Source organism: Procambarus clarkii, chromosome 18, assembly GCF_040958095.1.
Source record: "Procambarus clarkii isolate CNS0578487 chromosome 18, FALCON_Pclarkii_2.0, whole genome shotgun sequence".
Taxonomy (NCBI): domain Eukaryota; kingdom Metazoa; phylum Arthropoda; class Malacostraca; order Decapoda; family Cambaridae; genus Procambarus; species Procambarus clarkii.
The window spans coordinates 43,646,148-43,660,117 of NC_091167.1; the positions used below are offsets into that span (position 1 = coordinate 43,646,148).

General features: G+C 43.2%; 1 protein-coding gene across 3 annotated transcripts; it reads left to right on the plus strand.

Annotated features, from left to right (window-relative positions):
- Nucleotides 1-8,787: 8,787 nt before the first annotated feature.
- Nucleotides 8,788-13,656, plus strand: LOC123754454 (uncharacterized). 3 transcript variants are annotated; one of them, XM_045736887.2, is made up of 4 exons: nt 8,788-9,042; nt 9,535-10,048; nt 11,910-12,022; nt 13,367-13,656. In XM_045736887.2, exons 2-4 carry the CDS (start codon nt 9,593-9,595, stop codon nt 13,554-13,556), a joined length of 759 nt encoding a protein of 252 aa, XP_045592843.2. In that variant the 5' UTR covers nt 8,788-9,042; nt 9,535-9,592; the 3' UTR covers nt 13,557-13,656. The 3 variants fall into 3 exon arrangements, with proteins under 3 accessions (XP_045592843.2, XP_045592842.2, XP_069182653.1); XM_045736886.2 differs by having other exon boundaries at nt 8,789-8,971; XM_069326552.1 differs by having other exon boundaries at nt 9,024-9,046.
- Nucleotides 13,657-13,970: the final 314 nt, after the last annotated feature.

Consider the following 13,970-nt stretch of genomic DNA (forward strand, 5'->3'; position numbering starts at 1 on the left):
ACACACCTGCTGGTGCACCAGCCCTCACACACACACACCTGCTGGTGCACCAGCCCTCACACACACACACCTGCTGGTGCACCAGCCCTCACACACACACACCTGCTGGTGCACCAGCCCTCACACACACACACCTGCTGGTGCACCAGCCCTCACACACACACACCTGCTGGTGCACCAGCCCTCACACACACACACCTGCTGGTGCACCTGCCCTCACACACACACACCTGCTGGTGCACCAGCCCTCACACACACACACCTGCTGGTGCACCAGCCCTCACACACACACACCTGCTGGTGCACCAGCCCTCACACACACACACCTGCTGGTGCACCAGCCCTCACACACACACACCTGCTGGTGCACCAGCCCTCACACACACACACCTGCTGGTGCACCAGCCCTCACACACACACACCTGCTGGTGCACCAGCCCTCACACACACACACCTGCTGGTGCACCAGCCCTCACACACACACACCTGCTGGTGCACCAGCCCTCACACACACACACCTGCTGGTGCACCAGCCCTCACACACACACACACACACACACCTGCTGGTGCACCAGCCCTCACACACACACACACACACACACACACACACCTGCTGGTGCACCAGCCCTCACACACACACACACACACACACACATCTGCTGGTGCACCAGCCCTCACACACACACACACACACCTGCTGGTGCACCAGCACTCACACACACACACACACACACACACACACACACCTGCTGGTGCACCAGCCCTCACACACACACACACACACACCTGCTGGTGCACCAGCCCTCACACACACACACACACACCTGCTGGTGCACCAGCCCTCACACACACACACACACACACACACCTGCTGGTGCACCAGCCCTCACACACACACACACACACACACACACACACCTGCTGGTGCACCAGCCCTCACACACACACACACACACACACACACACACCTGCTGGTGCACCAGCCCTCACACACACACACACACACACCTGCTGGTGCACCAGCCCTCACACACACACACACACACACCTGCTGGTGCACCAGCCCTCACACACACACACACACACACCTGCTGGTGCACCAGCCCTCACACACACACACACACACACCTGCTGGTGCACCAGCCCTCACACACACACACACACACACCTGCTGGTGCACCAGCCCTCACACACACACACACACACACACCTGCTGGTGCACCAGCCCTCACACACACACACACACACACACCTGCTGGTGCACCAGCCCTCACACACACACACACACACACCTGCTGGTGCACCAGCCCTCACACACACACACACACACACCTGCTGGTGCACCAGCCCTCACACACACACACACACACACCTGCTGGTGCACCAGCCCTCACACACACACACCTGCTGGTGCACCAGCCCTCACACACACACACACACACACCTGCTGGTGCACCAGCCCTCACACACACACACACACACACCTGCTGGTGCACCAGCCCTCACACACACACACACACACACACCTGCTGGTGCACCAGCCCTCACACACACACACACACACACCTGCTGGTGCACCAGCCCTCACACACACACACACACACACACACACACCTGCTGGTGCACCAGCCCTCACACACACACACACCTGCTGGTGCACCAGCCCTCACACACACACACACACACACACCTGCTGGTGCACCAGCCCTCACACACACACACAGTTCGTCCCGGAACTGAGAGGACTGAGCTACGAGGAAAGGCTAAAGGAGCTGAACCTCACATCCCTGGAAAACAGAAGAGTAAGGGGAGACATGATAACCACCTACAAAATTCTCAGGGGAATTGACAGGGTGGACAAAGACAAACTCTTCAGCACGGGTGGGACACGAACAAGGGGACACAGGTGGAAACTTAGTACCCAGATGAGCCACAGAGACGTTAGAAAGAATTTTTTCAGTGTCAGAGTAGTTAATAAATGGAATGCACTAGGAAGTGATGTGGTGGAGGCTGACTCCATACACAGTTTCAAATGTAGGTATGATAGAGCCCAGTAGGCTCAGGAATCTGTACACCAGTTGATTGACAGTTGAGAGGCGGGACCAAAGAGCCAAAGCTCAACCCCCGCAAGCACAATTAGGTGAGTACAATTAGGTGAGTACACACACCTGCTGGTGCACCAGCCCTCACACACACACACACCTGCTGGTGCACCAGCCCTCACACACACACACCTGCTGGTGCACCAGCCCTCACACACACACACCTGCTGGTGCACCAGCCCCCTCACTCACACACCTGCTGGTGCACAAGTCCTCACACTCACACACCTGCTGGTGCACCAGCCCTCACACTCACACACCTGCTGGTGCACCAGCCCTCACACTCACACACCTGCTGGTGCACCAGCCCTCACACTCACACACCTGCTGGTGCTCCAGCCCACACACTCACACACCTGCTGGTGCACCAGCCCACACACTCACACACCTGCTGGTGCACCAGCCCCCTCACTCACACACCTGCTGGTGCACCAGCCCCCTCACTCACACACCTGCTGGTGCACCAGCCCTCACTTACACACCTGCTGGTGCACAAGTCCTCACACTCACACATCTGCTGGTGCACGCACATACACACACACCGGCTGGTGCACGCGTGCGCGCGCACATCTGCTGGTGCATGGACACACACACACACACACACACACACACACACACACACACACACACACACACACACACACACACATATAAACTACAAAAAATTATACTAAAGTTCAACTCAGGAAAGTGTAAGGTGATGAAATTAGGCGAAGGGAACAGGAGGCTGAACACAAGGTACCATCTGGGAGGTGAAATCCTGCAAGAGTTAAATAGAGAGAAAGATCTGGGAGTTGATATCACACCGAAACTGTCCCCAGAGGCCCACATCAAAAGGATATCATCAGCAGCATATGCTAGGTTGGCCAACATAAGAACTGCCTTTAGAAACTTGTGTAAGGAATCGTTCATGACCCTGTATACCACTTATGTCAGACCAATCCTAGAATATGCAGCTCCTGGCTGGAGTCCATACCAAGTTAAACACAAGAGAAAGTTAGAGAAGATTCAGCGGTATGCCCCCAGACTAGTCCCGGAACTGAGGTATGAACTACGAGGAAAGGCTGAAGGAGCTGAACCTCGCGTCCTTAGAAAACAGAAGGGCAAGGTGAGACATGATAGCTACCTACAAAATTTTCAGGGGAATTGATTGGGTGGACAAAGACAAACTCTTCAGCACGGTTGGAACACGATTAAGGGGACACAGGTGGAAACTTAGTACCCAGATGAGCCACAGAGACGTTAGAAAGAATTATTTCAGTGTCAGAGTAGTTAACAAATGGAATGCATTAGGCAGTGATGTGGTGGAGGCTGACTCCATACACAGTTTCAAATGTAAATTTGACAGAGCCCAGTAGGCTCAGGAAGCTGTACACCAGTTGATTGACAGTTGAGAGGCGGGACCAAAGAGCCGAAGCTCAACCGCCGCAAGCACAACTAGATGAGTACACACACACACAAACATAGGGTGGACAGCGCGCGGGACTCGAAATCCTGTGGCCCGGATTCGATTCCCGGCGCCGGCAGAGACAAATGAGCAGAGTGTCTTTTACCCTGATACTCCTGTTAGCAAGCAGTAAATAGGTACCTGGGAGTTAGACAGCTGCTACGGGCTGCTTCCTGTGGGGTGTCCTGAGGACCACATTAAGAACATTGTGCGAGGAGCCTATGCTACACTTTCTAACTTCAGAATTGCTTTTAAATACATGGATGGAGAAATACTAAAGAAATTGTTCACGACTTTTGTTAGGCCAAAGCTAGAATATGCAGCAGTTGTGCGCGTCCTTCAGTTCTGGGAGCCACTTAGGGGGCATTAGATCCAGATTTCCCCAAAAATGCATTAAATAAAAACTAGTTCGATTTCAATCAAACTTTTTTGACGAGTTGTACATGAAAAGAGTTTCATCTGGCTCAAGTCTCAGCATCGTAGCATAAATAGGGAGAAAAAAATATTGAAGTAGGTGTCAAAATTATTCCAAAATGGTCAAAAACGATTATCAAACACAAGTGTCAACTGAAATCATGTCTATGACTCAGCTATCACAATAGCATATATTAAAAAAATATTATAATTAGTTTTATTAGAAAAAAAAATTTGTTAATTTTTTTTTTCAACGGACAATTTGCATGAAACTTATACACCTGACTGCACATAAGCCTATCTGTAAGGGTGCCAATTTTGGAGAAAACTGGTTGATGTCAACCTCAGCCACAGATGGCAGCACCTTAGACTTTATTATTTTCTTATTTATTTTCAAGTAACATAAACGTTCAAATAACTTTTTCATTTTTTATTCAATTTACATGAAACTTTCACCTTGTATGTCTTGTATGTAACGTGTGTGTCTCTAAAATTAGTAGTAAGCTTTTTTTCCTAAGTTCATTTATTGATTTTATAATAGCATTAAACATGACATAGTTGCATAATTTAGGGGGGGGGGGGGAACTTTGAAAATTTGTATTAGGAAAACTAAAGATGTTTTGGAAAATATCTTACTACCGATCCTTTATTATATGCTAATGTGTCAGAAAAGTGTCATAGAATGATTATATCTGAAAGGTGTTATTTTATTTACACTTCAAAATGTGTAAAATTCGTTAAAAAAAAAAAAAAAAAAAAAAAAAAAAAATCTCCCTTTCTATTTACGCTGCAGTACTGAAACTTGGAACAATTGCAGCCCTTTTTATATACAACTAGTCAAAAAATATTGGTTGACATTGAACAACTTTGAGTAAACCATCTAATGCCCCCCCTAATAGCAGCTTTGAGTTGAATAATTAGAGGACGTAGATGATTTTGGGTAGTAGAACCCCAAGCACAAATACCATAGTTGAGGTATGGATAGATGAGGGAGTAATAGAGCGTCACCAGGGCAGGGCGTGGTACATAATATCTGATCTTAGAAAGAATGCCGACAGTTTTAGAAACTTTTTTGCTATATGTTGAATGTGTTCCTGGAAATTAAACTTGTTGTCGATGAGGACACCAAGGCATTTACTATCTTCTTTGTTACTAATTTGGATATTGTTCTTAGAGTAATTTGATCTGAGGAGTTATTACCAAGCAAAATATAGAAGGTTTTACCAATGTTAAGGGTGAGTTTGTTAGTTATTCACTGCCTCATTCAGAGCAAGAGGGTCAGGACTGGAGAAAATGAAGGTTGTGTCATCAGCAAATAAAATTGGGTTGAAGTGTTGAGAAGCATTTGGAAGGTCATTAATGTAGATGAGAAAGAGGAGAGGGCCAAGTATGCTGCCCTGAGGAACACCAATGATGATGGGTAGGGTGGGAGAAATGGAATTATTCACAGAAACATACTGGAACCTGTCAGTAAGGTAAGACTGAAGATATTGCAGGGAGTGACCTCTGACTCCGTAATTATGTAATTTAAGAAGGAGGTTTTGCTGGTTGAGTGTCAAAAGCCTTACGTAAGTCAACAAATAATCCAACAGGGATCTCATTTTGATCAAGAGCTGTATGTATCAAGTTAATCATACTAATCAGTGCATCGTTAGTGCTTTCTTGGGGTCTGAAGCCATATTGGCAAGAGCTAAGTATATGGAGTTTGGCTAGATAAGAGTAAAGCTGCTTGTAGATTAGCATTTCTAATATTTTTGACAAGTTTGGCAGAATTGATATAGGTCTGAAGTTGACATCATTGGGATCTCCACATTTATGGACTGGGGTTACTCTCGCATTTTTTTTTATAGAATATCCTGAAAGGTTTGGAGTTCAAGTGATTTGCTGTAGAGCAATGCAATGGCTGCAGCTAGAAATCTGGAGGCTTTTTTGTAAAATAGGGCTGGTATCTCAGCAATGGCACTTCACTTTGTTCTAAGAGAGAGGATTATCTCATTAACATCAGTGGAATTAGTGGGAGTTAGGTACAGAGACTCTGGATAGTTACCTGTAAGGTAGTCCTTGACGTATGTTGACCAGACCACACACTAGAAAGTGAAGGGACGACGACGTTTCGGTCCGTCCTGGACGATTCTCAAGTCGATTGAGAATGGTCCAGGACGAACCAAAACGTCATCGTCCCATCACTTTCTAGTGTGTGGTCTGATCAACATACTTCAGCCACGTTATTTTGACTCATCGCCTGCATAGTCCTTATCATTAATACGGGAGGATGGAATATCATTAGCAAGGAATGACTCAATTGATGAGAAGAACCTATTGAATTGAATATCAGTGTCAGAGGCTGAAAGCCCACCATCGGCATTGGACAGGAGTATTGGTTTTTTATTCAAAACTTATTTTTATCCTAATATTTGGGAAATAGTGTTCCACGTTTTCTTAATGTTGCTAAATTTTGGTCAAATTTATTTTCATAGTATTTTATTTTGGCTCTCCTAATTATTTTAGACATCATTGAAGAATATACCCTTGAAACTTCTTTGGAGATGACCCCTAACCTATACTTCTTCTCATGGTCATGTTTTTTTATTAATATACTTAAGTATATTCTTTGTAAGCCATGGATTGTTTAACCTTTTAGTTGTGACTTGTTTCGTTAGCATTGGACAATGGGTGTTATAGAGGCTCAGAGTTTCCTGAAGAAATGTTTACACTGTTGGGTTGATGTTCACTGTCGCGTAAGTCAGTCTTTCTGTTGATAATGGCAGCAGCATCAATAAAGTTGCTTATAGAGGTTTTACTGTGCAGCCTAAAGTTTATCTTCATTGTATCTAGAAGTGGTTATATTAATGTTGGTTAGGAGAAATGTGGGGTAATTATGTGGTCTGTGGTCCATTCTGTGGTGCTGTCAATGATTATCCCTGAAGTGGAGAGGCTATGTTAGTCCAGATGTGGTCAAGAGCAGAGGCAGTCGTATCAGTGATTCTATTAGGTCTAGTGGTTAAGGGTATGAGGAAGCAGGAATTCATACAGTTGAGGAAACTAGCAGCAAGAGGGTTATCAGGCTCACAGAAGTCGATATTAAAATCTCCCGAAATTATTAGTTGGTTTTTGTTAAGTCTGTTTGCTAGTACAGACTTTTTTTCTAAGGTTAGAGTGGAATTCAGACACATCAGTATTAGGAATTCTGTAGACTGCGCCAACAGTCAGGTCAGCCTTGATTGATTGATAAAGATTAAGCCACCCAAGAGGTGGCACGGGCATGAATAGCCCGTAAACCCTTGACACTCAAAAGGGCAAAGATATACTCGCCAATCGCATTGTAGGGTGAGGCGGGACCAAAGAGCCAGAGCTCAACCCCCGCAAGCACAACTAGGTGAGTACACTGTATGTGTTGTCACCTATCGCTGGGTTCACGTCTTGCTCCAAGACCGGCCCACCCTCCATGCCCAAGACTTTCCAATGTATTTGACCCCCAAAAATTCTTAGGCTATTAAAATCAGCTTTTCGAAAATCTGGCACTTTAACAGAATTTTCTTTTACAGATCTATTCCATTCTATGCTAAATCTGATTTAAGAACATAAGAACATAACAACAAAGGTAACTGCAGAAGGCCTATTGGCCCATACGAAGCAGCTTCTATCTATAACCACCCAATCCCACTCATATACTTGTCCAACCCGTGTTTGAAACAATCGAGGGACCCCACATCCACCACGTTACGCGGCAATTGGTTCCACAAATCAACAACCCTGTTACTGAACTAGTATTTACCCAAGTCTGTCCTAAATCGAAACTTATCCAATTTATACCCATTGTTTCGCGTTCTATCTTGTGTTGATACTTTTAATACTCCATTAATATCCCCTTTGTTATGTCCATTTATCCACTTGTAAACCTCTATCATGTTTTTTAGTTTAGTTCATTTATTATGCACCCCATACCCATCTTGTGGGTGGTAGTGGACAGGGTTCCAGAGGCACATAATGGGCTCAGGGACTGAACCCCACAATTCATTTAGCTAAGCAAGTTACAATCTTGATGAGCTAGTTACAAAATTCAATATAAGTCGTCACATCAACAATGGGTTCGAGATCGACCTCAAGTACAGGTTCTAAATTAAGCAACTGACATATGTGGAGAGCTAGTGTCACAATTGATATGTTTGTCCTGCACACCGCCCCCCATCCAGTGGGCAGCGGTGGATAGGTTACAATCACTTAGTTACTACCTACAGTTAGCAAACTGGGGATATTTGGCTAAAATTTCTGGTAGCAGATCATTTTGAATGAAATATTTACACATCGCTGGAACATTGGTTATAGAATTCTCTAAATTCACGTATCTTTTCGCACTCCATCACATGTTACCCCTAACTCTTCGCCTTTCTAGTGAATGCAATTTAAGCTTTGGTAATCTTTCTTCATATGAAAGATTTCTAATTTGGGGAATTAACTTTGTCATCCTACCCTGGACACGTTCAAGTGAATTTATATCCATTGGGTACATAAAGATTGGGAGATTGGGTAGCAATAGATACAGTGCAATTTTAAAGCAACAAAAAAGGTAAAAAACTATGAAGATGAAATTAGGTACTTTTTAGTTTTGTTTTTGAATGACGCAAAAGTTGGACAGCTTTTCAATTCATTAGGGAGTGAGTTCTATAGACTGGGTTCCCAATATTTGCATAGAGTGTTTACACAGATTAAGTTTGACTCTGAGGATATTAAAGAGATATTTATTTCTGATATGGTGATAATTACTGTACAGTATGCCATCGTCTCCAGAAGTTCCTCTGCCCTTCTTTAGTGCAGTGTCGTTTTAACTAACATAAATCAATAAATCAATTAACTATAGGAGTGTGTGGGAGCGACGAGAGAGAACGGAGGCGGGGGAGAGGACCACAAGCGCCCACAACACACACACTAAACACACCACTCGTCCCCATAACTCTGGGAGCTGCCTGCAGCAGTACGTCTTCACCCACACTTCACGCGCCCTAAACAAGTACTTTACTCACATTTTCTCTCCATTTTTATATTTTTGTTTTGCAGTTTTGCTTCCCTGTTCACCTAGCAGTAAGTAGGTACTCAGGAGTTAGTCAGCTTGTTGTCGGGGCTACATCCTGGGCGGAGTCAGTAATTTGACTTGGGAGGGGGGGGGGGGATCTCGATATAAGCCTAACGTGTATGAATACACCCTGACTTTGTGTCCTCCGACACAATGAATTATTTTGATTATTACATGTCGAAGGTTGCACCTTTGCAAAAGTGACAGCTGTTCTAGTACATGATCGTATTGCTTTCACAATGCACATCCTCTTATGCATATTTAGTCAGATCCTGTATGAAAAACTCAAATTCCTGTATTAAAATTGCTTCATATTGTCACATCTGTTTTGATCTTCATCATATTGTCAGCAGAGTATGGCTTTTCAGTAATTGTACGGTAATTGTCAGCTCAGTATGGCTTTTCAATTTAAGTTAACATTGAATTTTCAGTCTTCAGCAGAGAAGCAGAATTTTGTAGTTATTATGTGTTAGGTAATCAATTATTCTATTTACTTCCAGTTGATACTGCATTGCGAATTATTTTGTTGAAGAGGAGCTTGAATGGTTTCAGTTATAAATGGATACAAAGCCCAAAATTACTGTGAAGGTTGTAAAAGGAGGGGAGAGACACATTTATGCTGATGTGGATGTCAATAGTATGAAGCACCAAGGTGAAGCCTTTCACAAACTGGAAGCAACACAGAAGAGAGCAAATGATCAACCTATTATATTGACAAATACTCAAATGAAAAACATTCCAGGGGCTCCCAAAATTAATCAAGAATTAAAAGCTCTTGCAGCTCAAGATAAAAATATTGTCTGTTGTAATAGGAAAGACAAGAGAAAGCCAGGTTGCATTCAAATACCAACATTACCAGAGAGTGCTGTTGAACTTTACGGAGCTCCAGAAATTCTTTCAACCCTGCGTGTTGGTGAGGCTTTACTGGATGCCAGGGATCAGAAGCCAAATTTATCAACTCTAGTGAAAAACAAGTTAGAGTCACCCAATACTTCAGCAAAGTTAAAAAAACAGGTATGATCAAATTATACTGCAATTTTCTAAATATAGGGAATCCCCTACTAGCGAACAAGACTGGTTCAAAAAAGGGTATTTCTTACATCGGGATTCGTAGTTGGGTCTCGTAGTACAGTTGGCTCACAATTGGGGATCCCGGGTTCAGTACCTAGGTGGGACAGAAATAGTTGGGTACATATCCTTTCACCTAATTCCTCTGTTAATTTAGAAGTAAATAGTTATCCGAGAGTTAGGCAACTGTTGTGGGGTTGTGTGTATCCTGGGGAGGGTTAGCAGTGTGATCCCTTCCCCTCTTATATGCCTAGAGGTGCAGGGAGCAGTGGCATGTATGACAAAATTACTATGAATTTATTCATGTCTTCCACCACCAAGGGATTTTCTGACTACCCAGAAGGTCAGTGAGACAAAACAGACCACTGCTTGTGATAAGTGACACTACAGCCTCAGAACCACCAAAAGAACTCCCCCAAGAATGCAAACAAACCATCAAAAATTTATGAAGCTAGTGCTAGCTCCCTAGTGCTTCAGGGAGCCACAAGGAGCTCCCCCTTCTCCAGAAAATCAATATTGAATGTAATGAAATGCCTTCCCTTCCATCCAAAGCTTCTGGGGTGTTTCCATCATCATAGAACCGAGGGTGGAGCAGCTGGCTGACCCCTGACTGCCTCCCTCCCTCCTCCCCCAAAAACGAGGTGGTTAGAAGGTGGGGCAAATGAGCTAGCACTAGTTTCATAAATTTTTGATTGCTTGTTTGCATTCTTGGGGGAGTTCTTGTGGTGGTTCTGAGGCTGTAGTGTCACTCATCACAAGCAGTGGTCTGATTTGTCTCACTGACTTTCAGGGTGGTCAGAAAATCCCTTGGTGGTGGCAGACATGAATAAATTCATAGTAATTTTGTCATACATGCTACTGCTCCCTGCACCTCTCTAGAGGGGAAGGGGGACAGGTTCTGGCTTGTGGTCCCCGGTATGCCTAAAAGAACTCCATGGCTGATAATATCTACTAGTCTGGCACTATATCAACATACTTGCTTCAGGAAACCATCAGGGCTCACCCAGAAATTGGTGTTTAATTACATTCCATGCTGGTTTTTTCCCAAGGAATTAAAGGGTTTGTTTGGGTGGTTAGTAAGTGAGAGAGAGCTAGATGACTTCTGGTAAGGAAGGATGTCTCAGAGTCCTCATCAGAACATGACTGGACTAGCAAAAAGAGGTGATATGATCACTACATACAAAATTGTAATGGGAATCGATAAAATTGATAGGGAAGAATTCCTGAAACCTGGAACTTCAAGAACAAGAGGTCATACATTTAAACTAACTAAACAAAGCTGCCGATGAAATATAAGAAAATTTACTTTTGCAAATAGAGTGGTAGACTGTTGGAACAAGTTAAGTGAGGTGGTGGTGGTGGAGGCCAAAACCATCAGCAGTTTCAAAGCGTTATACAGTATAAGTAAGTATCAAAAGAAGGCATTAAGCTGGGAAGGCTCTGTAGCACCCTCAGAAGTGTGGGATATTCATAGGATGCTAGAAAATATCACTAAGGATGCCAATACGAGAACAAAAACTCATAAGGTGAACTATATCGAAGTTATCCGAATCACCAAGAGTTCTATTGAGGGACAAGTGACCTCAAGGGACGGTTGGGAAGCAAGACACACGCCAAAGTGTTATATGCCAAAGAGTGCTGGGAAGATGGGACACCACGAGCATAGCTCTCATCTTGTAACTACACTTAGGTACAGTAGTGTACTGTGTAGTGTAGTGTAGGTACAGTAATTACTTAGCATGGGGGATCTACTCAGGTTCTCATTAGAAAAGTGATTCATTACATTCAATGCTTATTATTTTTCCAGACAGCAAGACAAGTCAATGTATTAGAATCAAGAGCAGTATTTCATGAATTGGTGTCTGTTGATGTCAGTGAAGAAGAACTAGCAACCCAGCTCAAGGATTTGCTCAATTTGAGGTAAAGTAGGTCTCTATGTGCAGGTCATTAACTTTATCCATGCCCATATCTTCACGCACAGTAATTTTATGTTTGCTTGTTTTATAATTAAAGCACTTTAGATCATGCTTGCAACTACAGTTACGCAATATTTTTTATTTTTGTGTGATTGTGTCTACCTACTTCTTACCTGTGCAAACCATTTGTAGCATTTAGGACTTTTTGATGAAGCCTTTTATCTGCCTCTGTGTTTCTGCTTTAGGATTAGAGTGTAACATTCTACTATTGAATAAAACATTCTCTGCTGTTCTTCCACCATTGTGTGTTTCGAGTTGTGGTTTTTCTTCCTACCCAAGTGAATATTATCAAGTTTCCTTGTACAGTACTTCAAGTTTTTGGTAATTTCAAGTTTTGGTAATTCTAATTTTGAGTCAACACTTATGCTGTTCATGTTATAAAGTCTGTATTATACAGTTCTTAAGTCGTTGGCCAGGCCTCCTCGTTGCTGGACTGGTCAACCAGGCTGTTGGACGCGGCTGCTCGCAGCCTGATGTATGAGTCACAGCCTGGTTGATCAGGTATCCTTTTGTTTTGAGGTTTATATGCTTGCCTATATAACTGTGGGGGTATGTTTGGTGATCAAAGGATGAAGGTATTCATTTCCCTGGTGGTGTGCAGTTAGAACTAACATTTTTTGTTTTTTATTTTTTTCGAAATGAAACAAACGTTTCGACTCTTTCCCCCCCCCCCAATTGCTGGTCTTTTTTTCTGGTTAGGGTCATTTACAATCCCTTCCTCCTTGTGCCTCCATTGAGAGGGCCAGGATTTGGCTTTTGGCTCTTAATAGTTTTTGACTTTGGCATGGATTGAATTCTACGTAGGTTGCCAGGCAGCAAGCACCAAGAAGCCATCAGAGAAGGGGTGTTTCATTACATTCAATGCTAGTTGTGTACATAGTGTCACACCACCTGCTCTTGTTGTCCTATCCTTTGTGAAAGGTGGCTGGTATTCTCCTTCACTTACATCTTCTTGTCCCCATGTTTCTCTGATCCCAGTGATGTCTGGATTCTCATCCTCAGAATATGTATACAATGTTATATTTATTAATAGTCTTCTGGCGTTTGTATATAAACCATTTAAACTCCTGACATTATTTTAAGGAAGGCTAAGAGATTGGTCCTGCATTTTGTATCTTATTAATCTGTATGTATTAGTGCTTGATTTAAACACACAATTTAATTGCTTACCAAGATTCAAGTTTATATAATTACTGTCTGGGAATTAATCATGAAAACTGTTGAACACTTTAGTTTCCTTAAAAGATTCTGCAAAAGTTATATTACGTCTCCATTGTATGTTGTGCAGAGCCGCAGTAGTGCGACCAGCATCACGACCTCGAGATCCTCAACCACAACTATCCGATATCTTTGACCCAGAGGAATATGTGACCTCAGCAACTGCTACTAACATAAAAGTTCGCATTCCTTTCAGTAGTGTCAAACCACAAACTGTACAAAGGGAAGAATTTTGCAAGTTGTATGATCAACTAATTTAAGATCCTCTACTGTTCACAGATATTTATATTTATAAACTATTCTACTGTTCAACATTGAAGACTTAAAATACTGTAGTCATTAAACATTTCAGTCTTTTTCCCCTCTTGTTTTAATTTTCTGCCATTACTCTACTTATAGAACATTTGCTTACCTATCACTGATTACAGGGAAGTGAGATCTGGCTCCTGCCATTCATATCAAGTGTATAAATTACAGCTCTTGACATTCAAATTTCTACCAATTTTTTTTTTAAAGTTGTGAATGGAAGTGCTTTAACAACTTTTTTCATTGCATTCCACTTGCCAATCACGCAGACAGCACACAAGAATTTCCTTGGACTTGCCTAAATGTACTTCTATGTTATTTATGAGGGTAGAGTATTTCATTACACAACTCTCCTGGTACAGTAAGTC

Coding starts and splice junctions, on each gene's coding strand:
- LOC123754454 (XM_045736887.2), top strand. CDS start 9,593: ATGGATACAAAGCCCAAAATTACTGTGAAGGTTGTAAAAGGAGGGGAG. Junction 10,049..11,909: donor CAGCAAAGTTAAAAAAACAG/GTATGATCAAAT, acceptor TTATTTTTCCAG/ACAGCAAGACAAGTCAATGT. Junction 12,023..13,366: donor AAGGATTTGCTCAATTTGAG/GTAAAGTAGGTC, acceptor TATGTTGTGCAG/AGCCGCAGTAGTGCGACCAG.